Raw genomic sequence first — 19636 nt, 5'->3', positions numbered from 1 at the left:
AGCTACTCTTGCAGCCTGGGTATTCATGTGACTTATCACAAAGGGCAACACCGTTGCTCAGATCTTTGCATCAGATCCACCGCGACTCACAGATGTTGAGAATTCTTGATAGTAATGTCACTAAGTATCAAAGGTAAGTATGTAACATTTCCGGATGGAGCTGCGCATTGCTGTGTGCATTTGGGAAGAAATAAATCAGCCCATGGTGGATACAACCATAGAGTGTTTCATTCGCTGAGTGATTGCCAATGGAAATCAGAATCAGAATTTATTCTCGTGAACAAGTCACAACATTCATCGTCTTGCGGTAGCAACACAATGCAAATATTCATATAAACCATCTTACAACAATAATAAAAATAGTGCATGAAAACTCAAAATAAGGCAGTGTCTTTGGCTTGTTGTTTGTTTAGGAATCTGATGGCATCTTGAAAGAAGCTGATGTTGTTTGAATGCTGTTTATTGACCAGTTCAGCATTCAACACAATCGTACCACAGTACCTGATAAGGAACTTGAGCTTGCTGGGTCTAAACACCTCACCCTGCAACTGGACTCTCGACTTCCTGTCGGGGACACCTCAGGCAGTCCGGATCAGTAACAGCACCTCCAAGACCATCACACTGAGCATGGTGACCCCCTCCCGCACCAGGGCTCTGTGCTGAGTCCATTGCTGTTCACTCGGCTGACCCACAACTGTGCAGCTAAACACAGCTCAAACTGTGGTCGGCCTGATCAGTAAGAATGTCGAGTCAGCGAACAGAGATGAGGTGAAGTTGCTAACGGACTGATGCAGAGCCAACAACCTGTATTTGAACATTAAAAAAAAAACAAGAGATGGTTGTCAACTACAGGAGGGCCTGGGGGGAACCATGATCCACTGAACATTGATGGCTCCAACATTGAGGTCATTAAGAGTATCAATTTCCTTGGAGTGCATTTGGCAGAGGACCTCAGCTTGTCCCTTAATTCAAGCTCCATCATCAAAAAGCCCAGCAACACCTCTACTCCCTGTGAAGGCTGAAGAAAGATCATCTCCCACCCTCCATCCTGACTACATTCTACAGAGGATGTGTTAAGAGTATCTTGTGCAATTGCATCACCGCCTAGTTTGGAAGCTGTATCTCTTCCATCTGCAAGACCTTGCAGAGGATAGTGAAGTCAGCAGAACAGATCATTAGGAGCTATCTTCCTTCCATGAAAGATACCTATAACACACGATGAAGGCAAAAGGCAATAAACATTTTGAAGGACTCCACACACCCCTCATGTAAACTGGCCTCCCTTCTACCATCTGGTAGAGGTATTGCAGCACTCAGGTCCTTATGTCCAGTTTGGACAAAAGCCTTTTCCCCCAAGGCATCAGACTCCTGACTCTCAGAACATCTGTGCAGAGGGTTCTGTGGACTGTAACTGTATACATCTTAATATTTTAATATTGTAATGTGTTTAACTTCTATTCTAATTTATATTTATGTAAATATGCACTGTGGTTTTGGATAAATGCTATCTCATCTTTATTGTGTGAGCATGGTGTGAATGATAAATAAAGGTCGACTTGGCTTGACTTTAGGGTCCTGTACCTTTTTCTCTGTGGTAGCAGAATGAAGATGGCATGCCCTAGATGGAGGATAGAGGCTGTTTTCTTAAGCCACTGCCTCTTGTAGATGTCCTTGATGAAGACTGGTGCCAGTGATGTCGCTGGCTAAGTTAGCAACCCTCTGGAGTTTTTTTTTCTTGGCCTGAATGTTGGCACCTCTGTACCAGACAGTGATGAAATCAGCCAGGATGCTCTCCACAATACACTTGTAGAACTTTCCGAGAATCTTCTGTGATATACCGAATCTCCTCAAACACCTCACAAAGTATAAAGTAAACTTCTCTCAATCGCCAGCGCATAATCCCATTTCAAATCATGGATGAAGTAGCCTGAGATTGTTGACCTCCAACAATCTTTCTTTGTGCCTGGAATGATTGCAGGTATTAGAGAGTTTCCCATTGTTGTTCACTGACATTTTTTTTTGTTACCAAGGTTCTTAATGCACATTAAATGAAATACTCTTCAGTTTTTCCTCATTTCACCACTGGAATTCACTGGGCCATAGTTATCCCAACGCTGTGATGAAGCCTGCAGCCAAGTGTTCTTGATGAAACCTATTCTGACAGTGGTGAGCAGGTCAAAAAGTAAACGTCTGCAGCCTCTGGCACCTAGCTGGGAATTCTCAGAATCAGATGACGTAAAAAAAATTATTTGTTTTGCGCCAGCATTACAATGCAAATATTGCTATAAATTACATTTCAAAAATAAATAAATGAAATAGGAAAAAGTGAGGAAGTGATTGTGATCCATTCAGAAATCAGATGAAAGAGGGGAGGAAGCTGACCTTGTGCCGCTGAGTGCTTGTCTACTGGCTCTTGTTCCTTTTTCCTGATGGTAGCAGTGTAAAGAGGGCATGGCCGAGGTAGTGGGGTTCCTTAATGACAGAGGCTCATTTTTTTTAAGACACCACCTCTTGTCGATGTCCTTGATGGAGTGATGACTGGTGCCCAAAATGAGGCTGACTGAGTTCACAACTTTTGAGTATTTTTTTCCCTGTCCTGTGCATTGGCACCTCCATATGAGACAGTTAGGCCTTTTACACAGCCAATTACTTCCAAGATATTATTTCCTTTTTATCCAGAACGTGTGCTGTGTAAAAAAAATACAAAACCAGAATGGGAACTCCATTCCAGTCCTGTCTTTTCTTCACCTAGGCCCTGAGTAAATTTCCCAAACCACCTGCAGTGAAAACTGCACTGCAGGCATTCCGGGACATACTCGGGTCATAATGTGTATTGTGTACCATCATTTTCTAAGTATATTGTGTACCATAATTTTCATAGCGCTGCCTGCTCTTTCCCGTGCCCCACTGTCCCACTCTGTCCCAGCAGTCCGCTGCCTGCTCTCTCCCATGGGCTGCTATCCCCTTCTATCCCAGCAGTCACCTGCCTGCTCTCTGTTGCAGTGGGCCACTAAGCCTAAACCTAACCTGAGTCCTATCCTTAACCCCAACAGTAACACTAACCCTGACCTGAAACCCCACACCTAACCCTAACCCCAACTATAGCCCTAACTTTAACCCTAACTTGATCCTAACATCTAACCAGATCCCAAATCCCAGACCTAACTTTAACCTAAGCTGTGAATATAAGGCCATCCACTATGTAGACAATAAACTTAACCCAAGACATAACAAAATGTACAAGTACCAGAAAGGAAATAAGGCACTAATCCCACTAAGAGCGAGAAACAGGCACAGGGTAACAAAAGCATGGGCCAACCAAAAGTGGCAGTTTAGACTGACACAAAACCTCTGAGGAGGTCAGTGAACATAGGAGTGGTGATAATCCTGCTGCCCAAATATTGACAAACTAACTTGAACCCTAAACCTAACCCAACCCTAATCCTAGATTGACACTAGGTCTACCAGATTGTGAACAATTGGTCTGTGGGTTTGGCCTCAGTTTGAACAGTCAAAAGCCCACTATCCCGCTCCCCCACCAACAGCCTGCCACCAGTGCCCAACAATAGCTAGCGGTGATTAGTAAGGAATTACTTAACGTAGTATGTGAGTGGAAAGAAACATTTTGAAATCCACTTCCTTCAATCAATACTTGCAGTAGATTTACCCATGCTCTTTTATAAATTGTGCACATATTTTATTAAATTGTGCGCATTTTTTCCGAGGCTCTTTTATACATATACATGTATGTCTTATTAGATTGTGTATGTTTTTCTCATGCTCTTTCATAACTTGTTTACGTATATACTTTATTCACCCTACAATTTTCCCATGCTTTTCAATTAATTGTGCATGTGTGTGCTTCAGCTTTCGCTACAATTTCCCCATGATCTTCTATTAATTGTTGTGTGTTAATAAAAGTAATGTTTGATTGCAAACCTGTATTTCCAGGCTCGTCTCTCACAGACCTGACACTTTCTCAATGCAACAATGACCAGTGTGGAGACCAGCTGCGTTACTGTCAGTGTTATTCATCATTATCACCCTAATTTCAACCTGGCATATAAAACCAAGGGAATATATTTGAGCCATTTTTTTGGGAAAAACAAGTGGGACTAACATTCTGTCAAATATGGCATGTTATACATGGCATTAGAGGCAGTCACTGTTGAGTTATACATCCTGCCCATTTTGTTTGCAGAATGTTGATATGCTGCATAAAAAGGCAGACTGATATGGAAAATTGCAGGTTTTGGTCATTCCAGTGTGAATGACCAATGCTGGCATATTGGAGGCTCTTCATAACATAAATGATGCAACTAGGCAGAAGGCCCTCCATGACACATCTGTAGAAATTTTCAAACGTTTTTGGAGGCATTACCAAGTCTCCTCAAACACCTCACAAATTACAGCTGCTGGTGAGCTTTCTTCATGATTGCATCAGCATGGTGGCCCAAGGACAGATCTTCAGAGATGTTGGCATCCAGGAATTTGAAGTTCTTGACCCTCTCTACTGCTGACCCCTTGATAAGTATTGGTTTGTGTTCTCCTGATTTCCCACTGTTATGGAGTCCAGAGGACTCCAAAACCCAGCAGCAATAGATATGCACTACCACACAGGGTTACTTAAACATAAGTAGTTTTAATTATATTTGAACAAGAAAACAGAATTAAACTTTAACTTATTACTTAACCTACTTACTTCACCTAACTACTTAATCCCCCCTCTAATACTAAGTGCAGGTGTGTGTAATGAATATTTAAGATTAGAAAAATTTAAGATTAGAAAAGTTCTTTGAATCACAATCCATTCTCACTGGTTGCAGGCAATACTTGAACTGTGCACAGAAGTTAGCATTAACAAAGTTCACAGTTTTTGGTGCTTAACAGGCAAATGGTTACCACTCAGGAGGGTTCTTGCTGGTTTTCAGAGAGAGATTCCTTTTCCAGGATATCCGCAACTGATTCCTCCTCAATCAGTCTTGCTGATTAAACTTGCCCCCTTCAGGGTTCTCTTTCTTTCAGGTAACCTTTCACACCGTAAGTCTTCTTCTTTGACCACACAACCTTCCAAAGTTGGCCAGTTTTGTCCTTCTGGAAATAATTTCTGTGATTCCTCTCACTGTTTCACACCCTCTCTCTCTGAAATCAAAACAGTTCTCCTCTGCCTGCAAAGATCACATGCTCTCCCAGGGAAGCAATTGTTGATACTTTGTTGCCTCTTGCAAAAAGCTCTCTGCAAAAGTCCTCCAAATATTCTGTGCTTTAAAATGTGTGTGTGCAAGCTGCTCTAACAATTCCTCCCAAACCACCTCTAAATACTAAAGCCCATAATCAGCTTGTTAGTGTTTCTAACATTGCATTCAAGGTTGTTGTTGTGAAGCTACTCACCAAGCTGATCTATCTCCCACCTGTACACTTCCTCATTGTTGATTCTGCTGATGAATATGGTGTCATTGGAAAATTTGTAGATAACCATTTATGGAGCGAAAACAGGCCATGTCGGCCTTTCGAGTCCGCACCGGTTAACTGATTTGTAAAAAGTTCACAAGGCTTTGGTGCTTTCCTCTGCATTTGAAATGCCTTTCTTGCTTAGATCAGAGACTTCTCTAACAAGTGCACATTCAGGTAATATACAATATGCAGAAGTTATTTCCAAAATTATTAGAAAATTCAATTCATTTTCAATTACCAATAGTTAGATTGATTTAAGAAAACTACAATAAGATTTTAAAATTATTTTTAACTAATATTTAGAATCATACTTAATAAATGAAGCATAAATGATCAGGCATGCTGGTTGAGCTTTTCAGCTTCCATTATGGATCTTCCATATATGAAACAATCCATCATTATAAGTTTTGAACTTAAGTGACATATTGCATTGCAGTTGACAAAACAATTATGAAAATACATTATATACTGCCTAAAAAAAACACTTACAGTTGTTTGTCTCAATGCAAAAGATGCTGGGGTTGTTCAAGGTCACAACTTTATTTATTTCTGGAGAGTACATTGCTGCATCTTGTTTGCAAAGTTCACGGTCACCTGTAACTATATGATGGCATTTGAATTGTGCCTAGGCACACAGTCACGGGTGTAGAGTGAGTAGAGCAGTTGGCTAAACATGAGGTGCAGCTGTGTTCATTATTAGTGGGGAGGAGATTGAAAATGTCCGTGAACTCACCGGTTGGTTGGCACAGATTTTCAGTACTTTGCTGGGTATGCCATCAGGGCCTGACTCCTTGCAAGGGTTCACCCTCTTGAATAATTTTCCAATGTCAGCCTCGAAGGCTTATCACAGGATTGTCAGCCTCTGCAGGGATTGTTCTTGGCACCTTTGAATTCTCCTTCTCAAAGTGTGCATAAATGGTGTTCAGTCCATTGGGTAGCATGCCTTTTATGGTGCTTGTCCTCACTTCATATGATCTAATGGCCTGAAATCTCTGCCAAAGCTGGCAAGTATCTGATTTTGTCTCTAGTTTCCCTTGGAATTGCCTTTTTGTTGCTGACATAGTCTTCCACAGGTTATACCTGGACTTTATGCAGAAATCTGGATCATCAGGTTTAAATGCCCTCAATCTCATCCTCAGCAAGTTGCAAATATTCTGATTCGTCTATGGCTTCAGATGGGGAACTCCTGGTATGTGAGTGTGGGCACACATTCATCCACACAGGTCTTAATGAAATCAGTGACAGCCATTGCATATTCATTCAGGTCTGAGTCCTTGAATATGGTGCAGTCCACAGATCTGAAACAGTCTTGCAAGCACTCTACCATGTCACTCGCCCATACTTCCACTATTTTCGCCGATGATGCTGTTGACTTCAGTCTTTGCTTGTGCACCTGGAGTATAAGTAGGGCCAGGTGATCAGACTTGCCCAAGTGCGATTGTGGAATGGCGCAGTAGGCGCTCTTCATGGTGGTGCAGCAGTGGTCAAGCGTGTTGTCTCCTCTGGCCTCACAGGTAACATGCTGGTGGTAGCTCATTAGACACTTGTTCAGGTTGGCCTGGTTGAAGTCCCCTTCAATTATCGGGAAGGCATCACAGTGCTCAGCCCCTCACTGATGCTAACAGGCTGATGGCGGTGAACTCCCTCAGCAAATAGAATGGGCGGTACTTGATCATCAGATGACAGATTCTGAGGCAAACTTTAATTAAATAAAAAAAAGATGAGTGGAACTCATTGTAACTAAAAACACTGGCACTAATAAATTGATTGCCCATATATAACCACATTAAAACTGATTCTTGTCCATATTGTATGCAGAAAAACTTTATTTTCCATGTTAATATCTAGATCCTTTCTTTTCAATTACTGTAACAAAAAATGCTCTTGTTGAAAGTACACAGACTTTCTAGCTGGTGAAAATGTGCAGGTGGATGAGGACAATGTAGTTATTAATTTTCACAAGATGATATATTATGTTTAAGAAAGGGAGTCATTTTATATCTTCATCAAGTCCTGTTTTTGTTCCATAAAGATAATTTGACCAAATTAAGTTGATTCATATTGAACTTCTTGACTTTTTAACTTGCTTATTAATATCTTAATGTGTTAGGTTCTATATCCAATTATATTTATCCAGTGTGTTGCTAGTCATTTAATTCTTGATTTTGGATTAGAAAGAGTTGTGAAATAATTGTATTCTAAATCTGATCAATTTAAAGATAGAGTTAAAGCTCTGCTGACTAAACTTAAAGAGCAAATGTGCACAGATAGAGCACAGAAGAGCATCAAAGGTTTTGTGTTATGTCATGTGTACCATTTAGTCAAGATGAGGGTAGGGTTTGGCACATTGCTATATTGTTGCTTCGTAATAATCCACCAAAATCAAGGGATTTTTCATCACGTCAACAAAATTTCAGGTTTACATAACTCAAGTCGGTGATATAGTCAACATGCAAAAATTACCAGTTGTTTCATGTGATTCCAATTGAAAGATGATAACAACATTTAAATATCAGCTTTTGCTGGCATTAGCTGGGAGCAATATCTCATTATTGAGGCTTGTGAGTGCATAAGATGCTAAAGGGCACAATTTGGCACCACTTATTATGCTTAGATGGTCTATTTGTGGTATCATTTCAATGGAGTAGAATGTAAAAGTCGAAGGCTGTAACTGGATTGGTGGGGGGGGGGGGAAGAATTGTTTGATTTCATGCCATGAAGTTAACATTTCACTGGTGGCCGTGCAGATGATTCTCACTGTTGGCTACTCCATAAATGTCCAGCAGTGAATATAGTGGCCAACTTTTCAGTTTTCAGAGGTGTTGAGGTTAGTTTTATAGGTGGCAACAAGTTAGTTCAGTCAGAGTCATCCAGCACAAAGTCAGTTCCTCCATCCAATCATGTCCATATTGATCATCGTATGTAATTTCCATTCAGATCCTTTTTTATGTAGTGGTGAATCAAATTGAGATGCTAAACCTTCCATGAAGGTCAAGTCTCAAGTTGACACAAATTTCACAATGGTAAGCTTTGCACTTAGTTTTCTGTGTCCCACTTTCTAGTCAACCAGTATACTTGTCCATCGTTTGTTCTTCCTGTCCAGTTGGCTCTTAAGATGTCATTAGGGTCCAAAATGGTGCACTGATCAGCCAAGTTAGACACGTGGCCTCTCTGAATCAAGTAATCACCCCTGTTCCCCAGCATTGAAGCAGATTCAAACTCATGTCACAAGTGCAAATGGTTTTATGTCCTGCTTTGGCAAGGCAAAAGGGATGTTAAAATCATCTCCTGAAGCATCAAATTACTGACATTTTAATGTCAGAATGAGAAGTTTGCTTCAGATTTGGGCCATAGTTTCCCTGAAGTAAATTTTCCTCAGACCCCATTCTAAAGTTCAAAGTTACACTGAATATTACTTATGACCGTACTGTTCATGCCAAACAAAATTGTTTTATATCTGTATAACTGTGCTTGTGTCAGCATCCTCAGTGAATTCTCATTTAAGGCTGTTAACAACTTAGTATGAGAATTATTGAGTCGTCATCTTTAATCTGTTTAAACGTTGAACAGTGTGTCTTAGCCATGAGTCTTCAACATGTTAGTGAGTCTTTCAGTGTAACAGTGTAAATTTTACACCCTGAATTGCAATCATTGACCCATGTGTAAAATAGCACTAATATTGGGTAGGTATTTTCCCCAACTTTCTTCAGAAAAACCTTTGATTATTGATAGTCAAAATTTGTTTCACGGACTGCTATACATTAAAAATATTGTTTAGTTTGTTTATGATTGAAAACAGAAAATTTTAATAATATATATTTAAAAATACCAAATCCACCACAGTGAATGATTTAAAGCAGGGGTGTCAAACTCAAATTCACGGAGGGCCAAAATTAAAAACTTGGACTAAATCGAGGGCCAAACTAAATATTTATTGAAAATTTTCAACAACATCTGCATGTTTTCTCTTCTTTCAACATATGTAATGTTAAACTTTAGGATATAACTTTAGGAGGATAATGTTACAGGTCAGGAGTAGGTAGCTCAAGTTCACCCTTTGCTTGACCTGAGGGAAACCTATTTGGTCCCTGTGGAGATGAAGTCAGCATTCACAGGCTGTGTCCATTTTGGCCTGCATCAGGACTCAGCATTTCCTACTCACTCCTCAGGCTCTAGGCCTCTATTCACCCTCGACCCACCATCCCTCTACCTGACCAGTCCTTTACCCAACCTCTACTCACCCCTCACTCCACTCGCTCTGCCTCTACCCACCCCATCCTATACACGCCCCTCTACTGCCTCTCCCCTCAACCTGTTCCTCCCTCTACCTGTCTCTCACCCTCTAATCACCCCTCCCCTACTCGCCCTGCCCCTCCCCTTTTACCTCTTCCCTATCCACCCCTCCTTCTACTCATCCCTCCCTCTAACTGCCCCTCGCACCACCATAACTTCCCCTGCCCATTACTCCTCACCTACACCCTCTGCACACCCCTGCTTACCCACCCACTCAGGCCCAGTGCGCTGCCAATCAGCCTTTGCGGACAGCCACCATCTCTCTCTTCACGTGCAGGGCCGACCAGCCATCCCTGGGGTCCGCGCGTGTGCAAGCGCTGAAGGCCGTGGCGACCGGGAGAAGTGCGCTCGCGCTGTGGAAGGGCCGTCCGGTGCCAGTCGCGCGGGGCTCGCGCTGCCCGGGGGCCGTGCACAGCCTGCCATGCCCGTCGCGCTGACAGGAAATCACAGGCACTCGCCCATCCGCCGCACCGCTTGACAGGTGGGAGAAGTGACTGGTTGTGCGGGGAGCCTTCCAACTGGCTTGCCGGCTGATGACATTGACAGACTTCTCGTGTTACAATTTCTCATGTTACAATGGGGAAGGATGTGCAATGAAGGGGGAGGATGGTGGGGGTGACATTACCAAAAAACAGCATCGGCTCTCGCTGCAGTGCGGGCCACCTTTAGTACATTTTTGAAATGACCTTGCGGGCCAAATATAATTATATCACGGGCCAAATTTGGCCCGCGGGCCAGAGTTTGACATGTGTGATTTAAAGGAAAGTAAAAATGAATCCTAGAAATGGACGACACTGCAATATGTAAATATACTGGAAGAATGCAGCAAATCTTGCAGCATCCACAGGAAGTAAAAAGTAACCAATGACCCTTGGTCCTTCAAGGAACATCAGTTACTTTTTATTTCCCATGGATGTTGTATGACCTGCTGAGATTCTCCAGCACATTTGTGTATTGCACTTGACCTCAGCGTCTGTGGATCTTATTGTTCGACAATATTCAACCACTTGCTTTGTTGCGAATGTGAGTTAAAGGTATACTACATTTAGAATGTAATATGCATGAGATTATTTGACTTTATCCACTGTAAGGAGGAAGAAGAGTCACCACTTTGTCCAGCCCCCCTCACAGAAATGAGGCCCCAGTGAGGGATGAGCTTGCTACCCTTGGTTTACAAGACCAGTGCTCTAACCACTGAGCTATCAGGACCCTCTACAATTGATAGCAATTCCAAGGCAGATTTTAAAATGCATCTGAAACACACCTTTTGGTAGAATATATTTTAAAGGTTCTTTGCAGTCTTACAAAATAAAAACTTCAAAGATGGTGATATTTCTGGGGGTGTTGCCAATTAATTGGACAGGGCCCATCATGAGTTATACATTTTTAATCGATGCCTAAGATTGCCGAAACAGAATATACAGGGTATGTAATTTTTGCTTGAAATTTTAAACTAGCTTGCAAAATTTCATGCACCTGTTCCCATCTATAATCTGTTCTGAAATCAGTAGTATTCTGATGGAAACAGAATAGACATTTTGATGTCCCTGAGGTTTCTAGGAATGGTTATGAGCTGTAACAAAAGGAACATCTGGCAATGCTCCATCTACCAGATCTCTGTGGAATTAGTACCACATGTGCATCTCTGGATAGAACTCCTACCTGAAAAATGAAGCTACACTTAACTTTTCTGAAATCTCTTCTGATTGTTTTGGCTACTTAATTTTTCATTCTTTAGTTTTGATTGTGCCACCGAACCATTTCCCAATGGAAATATTTGTAGGAAATTGACCTATTGGGGTTCAATGAGTGTCAGGCTGTGCCAGAGGTTTTCTCTACCTTTTCATCAATATCCCCGTCCCTTCTGCTACCAGCAGACAACAGCACATCTGGTTTTGGCAGAGAATCAGTGCATGCAGAGAGTTCAGTTTCCAAAGGAGTCTGTGATGCCAGAAGTAATAGCACAAATATGCCATGTGAAGTTATGACCAGCTAATTCAACATAGTGTATGGAAACACAGGACGTCAAGGTTCAAATTATATCGTAAGCATATGTACAATGCAATACATATGATGCATTGATTTGCAGACACTGACACTGGCACTTCCACCTGGCAAGAACTGTGAAATATTGTCATTACATGTTCAGCAGACCACCTCATGGATGACAGCAGGTTCTAAGCTTGTAAAATGTTGTCAGCAATACTAAATGAAATTGTCAACCATTTTGTAAAATGAAGACAGAATGATGAATGATGCAAAAAAGAGGGCAAAGCAAACCAAATATAATCAAGATAAGCAAAAGGTGTGATTAATTCAAAAGCAAATGAATGCAAATGAATACATAAAGAAGGGTTCCATTGCATTTTCAATGCATTCACACTTTTGCATATGCTAATGAAGGGACAAAAATAAAAACACAAAATGAAGTAAGACTGACAGGAAAACATTTGAATAGAGCACATGCTTAAAATGTTCTGATTTTGATATTATCAGTACACATTATTTTATATAAATGAGCATAAAATCGTGTGCTGATATGAACAGCACTCAAAGTTAAAAGATATTGACCACAAATGTAATTTTTGAACGTGTTTAAAATAAAGTACAGATGGGACATAGGCAGCTAGTTTCATTGTTTGTTCATTTTTGGCTTAAGTTCATGACTGTAAACTTTGCTGTTGTTATGTTGGTTATGCAATGTTTTACAAACCTCGACTTGATCTTGGCAAAAAGCAGAACTGGATACTCACAGAAGACTGCAGATACTGGAATCTGAAGCAAAACACAATATGCTGGAGAAACTCAAAGATTCAAGAAGCATCAGTGAAAGAAGAAAAAAGGTCAATATTTCGATCCAAAATATCATCAGGACTGACACAAGAGGACCAGCTACATGAAATGAGGAAGGGCCCCCATATGGGATAGGTCAACCAGGAAGATGTGGAATGATGGATAGTGGCAGATGCCAGAGAAAGGGAGAGAGAGGCAAGAAGAACAAAGGGATCAGACAGACGTAGATAGTCATGCAGGGTGGAGTGTCTGATAAGAAGACAAAGGTTGCCAGTGTTGGAATCTGAGAGAAGATGCTAATGATGGTATAATATTGGTGGACCATTATTTTATAATTTACCACATTACTAATGAAGGATGTTTGAAAATTAGTAGAATATGAGAAAATAATCAATTCTCTGTTCGCAAATTCAATTGAGTATATGTATATAACCATATAACCGTTTACAGCACGGAAACAGGCCATGTCGGCCCTTCAAGTCCATACCGGTTCACTTGAACAACTCCACTAGCTCCTCCGCAAACTCCTGAGAAAGTAGAGGCTTTCTTCACGATGCCATTGGTGTGTTGGTTCCAGGAAATCTAGGAGGATCATGTGGTTTTGCAAGCAGAGAGAGTCAAACAGGCCTTCTCTCAAAGAGAGAGAGAGAGAGAGAGAGAGAGAGAGAAAAGAGGGAGACAGAGATCAGTTTTACAGTCAGTAGCTAGCATGATGCGCTATCGAGTAGAAAAGCAGACACAAAACAAAGTCTGTTCAACAGGCTTTATTCCACATAAACATCCACAGACCTGGATGTGAGACAGGCTGTGCTGGCACTGAGACTGACCTCGAGGGTCCGGATCTAGATTATATCCTGGAGGCAGCTGACCGGGTGGGGCTTGGTCCAATCAGGTCGGCTGATTGACAGCTGGCCAGGTGTTGCCTTGACCTCCAGTGCTCTTCTGCAGGTGCACAGGTTTCCCCCTGCAGTAGGCTAGTGGTGTATCACCACAATTGCAACTTCTATGTCCTGAATGAAATTGAAGGGTGAAAAATATATATCAGAAAAAGATGAAGCATTTATATGTGGCAGGGAAAAAAAAATCAACCTATCAATACAGCAACAAAATAAAGTGTAGTCAATTAATTATGTATTCTTCCTTGATTCAAACTTTATACTCCGCAATAAGAATAAATAAACAATCATTTAAGATTACATAGAAACTTTGATGAACATACAGGACTGGTAGATAATAAATTAGAAGTCTTAATCTTCAGAGACACACCTTTCTCAATTGACAAAGACCATGCTGATGCCAAAAGGGGTAAGTTAATATTTTGAGTCTACAACCTCATGTTAGTACAGAGACATTCAACAGCAATGATCCTTACTCTTTTATGTGCTAGTGAGACCTGGACTTCCTATCACAGATGCCTCAAGGCACTTCTTTGAAACCACTAATAGTGCTTCCACAGAATTCTCCAAATTCACTGGTAAGATAAGTGGACCGGCAACAGTAACTTCCCTTAGGCAAACATCCCTTGCACTGAAACTCATGCCTTATGTTCTGTCAGCTACATCATTTGCATTCACTGCACCAGACTCCTAAAACAGGGTCTCCATTCTAAGCTCTTCATGGAAAGAGATTACCAGAGGGAAAGAAGAAAAGATTCAAGAATGTGTTCAACATCTCCATGGAAGAAATGCAATATCCAACTGACTCTTGGGAATTCCGAGTATGTGACCCATTAAAATAGAGAAATAGCATCCCAAATGGAATTGAAAACCATACAGAAGACTTGTGTAAAACAGAAGGAACATAGGACATCAGAGCACATTAAGGCCATTTGGCCCATATATTTTACTCCCCAATTCAAATCATGGTTAATATGTTTTCCTCTCAACCCCATTCTCCAGCCTTCTTCCCATAATCTTTGACACCCTTACTAATCAATAAACTTAAATATGCCCAAATATAAATATGCCCAATGATGGCTTCGACAGCCATCTATTACAACAAATTCCATAGATTCATCAACCTTAATCTGAAAAAAAAAATTTCTTCTCATCTCTGCTCAAAAGGGACAGCCTGAGGCTTCTTCCTCTGATCCTAGGCTCTCCCACTACCGGAAACATGGAGTCATAAACATGGAATCACAGTCATAACAGCATGGAAACAGACGCTGCAGCTCAACTTGCCCATGACAACCAAAATGTCCCACATGACGTGAGTCCCGCTGCCTGTGCTTAGCCCATGTCCCTCTAAATCTATCCTATCCATGTGTTCATCCAAGTGTTTCTTAAACATTGCAATTGTACCTGCCTCAACTACCTGCTCTGGCAACTTGTTTCAAACATTCACTATCCTCTGTGTAAAAAAAATGTTACCCTTCAGGTTCCTATAAACCTCCCCCCCCCCCCATTAATGAATCTCCTTCTTTTGTCAATAACTCTTGTGAATTTTTCTTATCTATTCATCTCAGATTTATACACCTTTATGGCATCTGCCTTCATTCTCCTGCACTCCAAGGAATAATGCCCTAACCTTTTCAACCTGTTGCGATAGCTCAACCTCCTCAGTTCTGGCAACATCCCCATAAATTTTACTTAGGCCCTCTTGAGCTTGAGAACATATTTCCTGTAGCACAGTGACCAAAACTGAAGACAATATATCAGATGTGGCCTCACCAAGATCTTATACAACTGCAACATGGCCTCCTCTGTTTTCTGACTGATGTCGAATATGCCAAAAGCATTTTTGAGCACCCTATTCCATTTTCTAGGTCCTATGTATACAATATGTAGTCTTATATTCCTCTGCTCTATAACACCCCAGATCCCTTTCATTCACTGTGTGGGTCCTATGCATGTCTGATTTCCCAAAATGCAACACCTCACATTTCACTGTCTTAAATTCCATCAACCATTTCTCTGCCCAGATGCCCATATCAATTGAGATCCTATTTCATTTTTAGCAACTGTCTTCACTAATCCACAATACCAGATGATTTAGTGGCATCCATTCGGCCATCAAATCCCATGTGATCTAACTTTCCAGATCGGTCTACCATGTGGAACATTTTTTTAAGAAATATGTTTAGTGATTTTAATAAAGAACTTTTACAAACAAAAAGGGTATAATTCAATAAGATAATATGGATAGTTACATAAACTAAATAAAGTATTCTGTATATCACTAACATAGATTGTAAATCATATCCATAATTCATATTCTAAATAGTATAAACTTTTTAAAAAAAACTCTAATAATATATAAAAAAGAGGAAAGAAGAAAATAGTAAAAGAGGAACCTTTTTATATACTTCGCTGAAATCTATATTTACAAAATCGACAGCTCTCCCTTGTAACTTTCTTGGTTACATCTTCAAAAAACTCAATCAGATTTGTAAGTCATTTCCCGCTTCTTACAAAACCATGCTTATTATTCATAATCAGCACTTGAACATGTATTTCTTCTTCCTCAAAATAGTGTCTCATAAGTTACTAACCAATGATGCTCAGTTCACTAAACTATTACCCAGGCCTTTCTCTGCAGGCCTTGTTGAATAGAGGCACAACATTTCCCACCCTCCAGTCTTCCAACACATCATCTGTACTTAATGATAACTCAAATCTCATCCAGAGCATCTGTAATTTCCTCTCTAGCATCCCACAGTCTCCTCTTCCATTCTCTCCAATCCTTTTAATATTCAAGTGGTTTCAATGAGATACCCCCTCATCGAGTACAGGCCCAGAGCCATCAAGTGCTCCTCATCCCTGGGATCATTTTTTGTAAACCTCTTGTAGACCCTCTCCAGCACCAACACATTATTCCTTGCAAACTGCTCATGACGCACCAAATGTGACCAATGCCTTAGCATTATATCTTTGCTTTTTATATGCTAAACATCCCAAAATGAATCCTAACATTGCATTTGTCCTTCTTACTACTGACTCAACCTGCAAGTTAAGTTTAGGGAATCCTGCACCAGGACTTATCAAATCTCTTTGAACCTCTGCTTTCTGAATTTTTGTCTCATTTAGAAAATAACCCTGCTTCAGACTCCCTGTTTCCTCACCATTACCCATTTGTCCACAAATCTTCATATCATCCACAAACTTGGCCACAATGTATTCATCTGCCTACCCTGTTGGCTACCTCTTGCTCCATTTAAGTTGAGCCTGTCATTCCTATATGTTGTATTTTATGTTATAACATAACATAATATTTTATATAACATGTTATGTTATATTTTGTTGATTCAGGTAGAATAAAATGAATAGTTGGCCTTATCAGTCACTTTGGGGGCCATGAGGGGAAAGAACCTTGGTTGGCACAGACAAGTTGGGCTGAAGGGCATGTTTCCATACTGTATGATTCTATGATACAAAATTGGATTGGAATTAAGTCATCATTCATCCTATCATTGATCCCGAGGGTTTGACTGAAAAAGGACTATAACTGATACCTGGGATTTCTGGGTCTTGTCCAGTTGTCTGATTTCTCTCGATCATTTTATTCCACCCAGGTTCTAAGGAAATTAGGAACTTTTAATTTTGTTCCATCTGAATCAGCAAAGTATAACTCACTAATTTAAAATATATTTTTTTTTCAACAAGAATCAAAACTATGAAAATTTCTTAACTTGTTTTTTTTCATAACTAGTATGTTTTGTTTACTTATACTCCAATATTTTATAAGCTTTATTATGAGATTAAATAGAATTACTGTCAAAGATGATACAGTTTATTTTACTTAAACTAATATTTTAATTTTGCAAGCATTACATTAAATAACTTAATCTTTTTTTCAGATCTAAGGTTAATTAAGACCTTGATTTGGGATTAACCCTGTTACATAGACATCAAGGCGCACACTCCAAAATGTAAAAGGCAAATGGAAATTTTAATAATATTGAAAGAGGAGACAGGAAATAAGTCTGTATAAAAATGGCAGTGTGGAGCCAAGATGGACTGTCAGATATTACTGAAGAATAAATTTTGCAAAGCGTTAGAAGTAACTCTCAGCTATTATGCGCCATTTATTATATCAAATATCTGATAGTCTGAGATCTTATGATGTAGCATTTGTTAATTTGCGATAAATTAGTCATACAATTGAAAAACAGCACTCTATGTGAGTTCTTTTTCAATAAATTAGAACTGCCTCATTTTATCACTTATTACATTTTGCTGATGGAGAAATTGACTTTTTAACACTTCAATTTCTGTTTCTTTAGAAATTTTAAAAGTAATAAATAACCATTGTGATTGTCCCTTGATTGGCAGTTACTCATTGCTTATAGAAAATTGCGTTTCCAAAAAGTATACTTTTCAAAAATCATACAATCTATGGTTTTGTGAATAACTGGATAGAGTAATGAAATATCAAACATTTATCTCATCATTCAGCAAGGAAACGTGCTGGGACTGAAAACTTAGCATGAAGACATTGCATTGTGCTATTATCGTTTTCCTCCATTCAGAAAGAGAATGAGTGCCTCATCTCCTGCTACACCGTTATTCTGGGAAGTTGATCTCCATTGAATGATGAGGGGATGGTTGGTAATGATGAACTAACAGCATCAAGCTCTTCAGGTCAACATCAGCTTGCCAGGAAATGCTTAAGATGAAGTAGGAATATGGTCACAACAGGAATCAATGACTGGAATGGCTAAGATCAACAAGCTGGCAAATGTTTTATAATAATGCAGAGTAAATGTTCAGGTTTTTCCTGACTTACCACCTATGTGGGTTTTTTAAATAAAAATTATGTGTTTACAGGTAAAAATCGGGTCTAGCTATGGAAAATAATGCCTCCTGTGAGAGTTCGGCAGTGGTAGCCAACTTCTCACAAGAGCTTGCCTTGGTGGCTGCCATGTTGTATTTGACAAACTATAACACAGATTCAGTGCAATTCTGATGTACATCCATTTCAAGATACGACCATTTGGCGAGAACAGAACATGGACATAAGTTGAGGAGTATCTGTAAAAAAAAAATCTCACTGGAATTTAGGAGGTGGGGAGGGTGGGAGGAAGTGGGGGAAATGAAAATGTCACTATATTTTAATGATGAATATTTGTATATATTTTTATTAATATGGTTCATGGTGAAGTATTTTTTAAAAAATTAAAATTTTTAAATATTACCCCAGCCTTGAGTGAAATTATCATCAGAATGGATTTAGAATCCAAATGAAATTACATCTTGATACATGTCACTATACAATACCTGGCACATTTACTTACATGAATTACTGGAGAATTGCATTAATTGTTCCTGTTTTACAAAGTTACTGCTGCATCATAAATGCAGTTAAGATGACAAATATCAACTTGAAGACTTTAGGTGTCCCTCATATCTTTATATCACAGTCAATGAGATATTTTAAACCACTCTGACAACTGACCACAGAAGTGAAAAGCTAGCATTATTTGTTCATAGTCGGCATGAAGGTGGATTAAAGAATACTCTTGAGAAGCTTCTGAAGCAATCAACGTGAGGGAAATTAAGAGATGTAAAAGGTAAATCTGAGGATTTACAGACCTATTTTAGTCCTCCATTTTTTTTTCTCATCATAGGTAGATTCTAGATAGTACTGTAGCAATCTGATGCAAAAATAAAGGCTACACATGGCAGCAGACATTGATCAGACTGTTAAAGCAATGTATAGGACACTTGCCTTATTGGCACAAATTTAAAAACAGGGGTTGGATCTTGATTTCTGAATGTGTACAATTCATTTTAATAAGAATGTCAAGATTTGGTAAGGGTTTTGGGTTTTTCAAGAAATTATACCAGAAATTAGAGATGTATTTATGTGGAAAGTATCATGTTGATGATTAGAAAACATATAAAAACTGAAGATGCTGGAATCTTGCATAAAGGGTCTCAATAAAGTATCCCAACCCAAAGTGTTGACTGACCATTTCTACCCATGGATACTCTTTGACCTGCTGAGTTAGAGATGAAGATAGTTGAGGTTACATTGGAAATATAAATTATTCACAATGTCTGTAAGTGTTATGTTAACAACGTTGGAAAGAAAAAAAAATGGCCAATTAAACTGTTATTTAAGTAGTGAAAAGTTGCAGTATGCTATTGTCCAAAGA

At 39.6% G+C, this 19636-nt stretch overlaps 1 protein-coding gene across 17 annotated transcripts in view; it reads left to right on the top strand.

Annotated features, from left to right (window-relative positions):
- arhgap15 (Rho GTPase activating protein 15) overlaps positions 1–19636 on the top strand; it is an 826317-nt gene that overhangs the window by 767572 nt on the left and 39109 nt on the right. Inside the window, exon 19 of one of the 17 annotated variants that reach the window (XM_069935044.1) lies at positions 13928–14000. The exons of the other annotated variants lie outside the window; for them this stretch is intronic. Coding sequence (XP_069791145.1) covers positions 13928–13973 — 46 coding nt within the window. The 3' untranslated portion in view covers positions 13974–14000. Of the gene's footprint in view, positions 1–13927; positions 14001–19636 lie in introns of those variants that run through there. 17 annotated transcript variants of the gene reach the window in all.

Source organism: Narcine bancroftii, chromosome 4 (genome assembly GCF_036971445.1).
Source record: "Narcine bancroftii isolate sNarBan1 chromosome 4, sNarBan1.hap1, whole genome shotgun sequence".
Taxonomy (NCBI): Eukaryota; Metazoa; Chordata; class Chondrichthyes; order Torpediniformes; family Narcinidae; genus Narcine; species Narcine bancroftii.
Note: the sequence above shows the minus strand (reverse complement) of the source record. Positions and strands in the feature narration are given on the sequence as shown.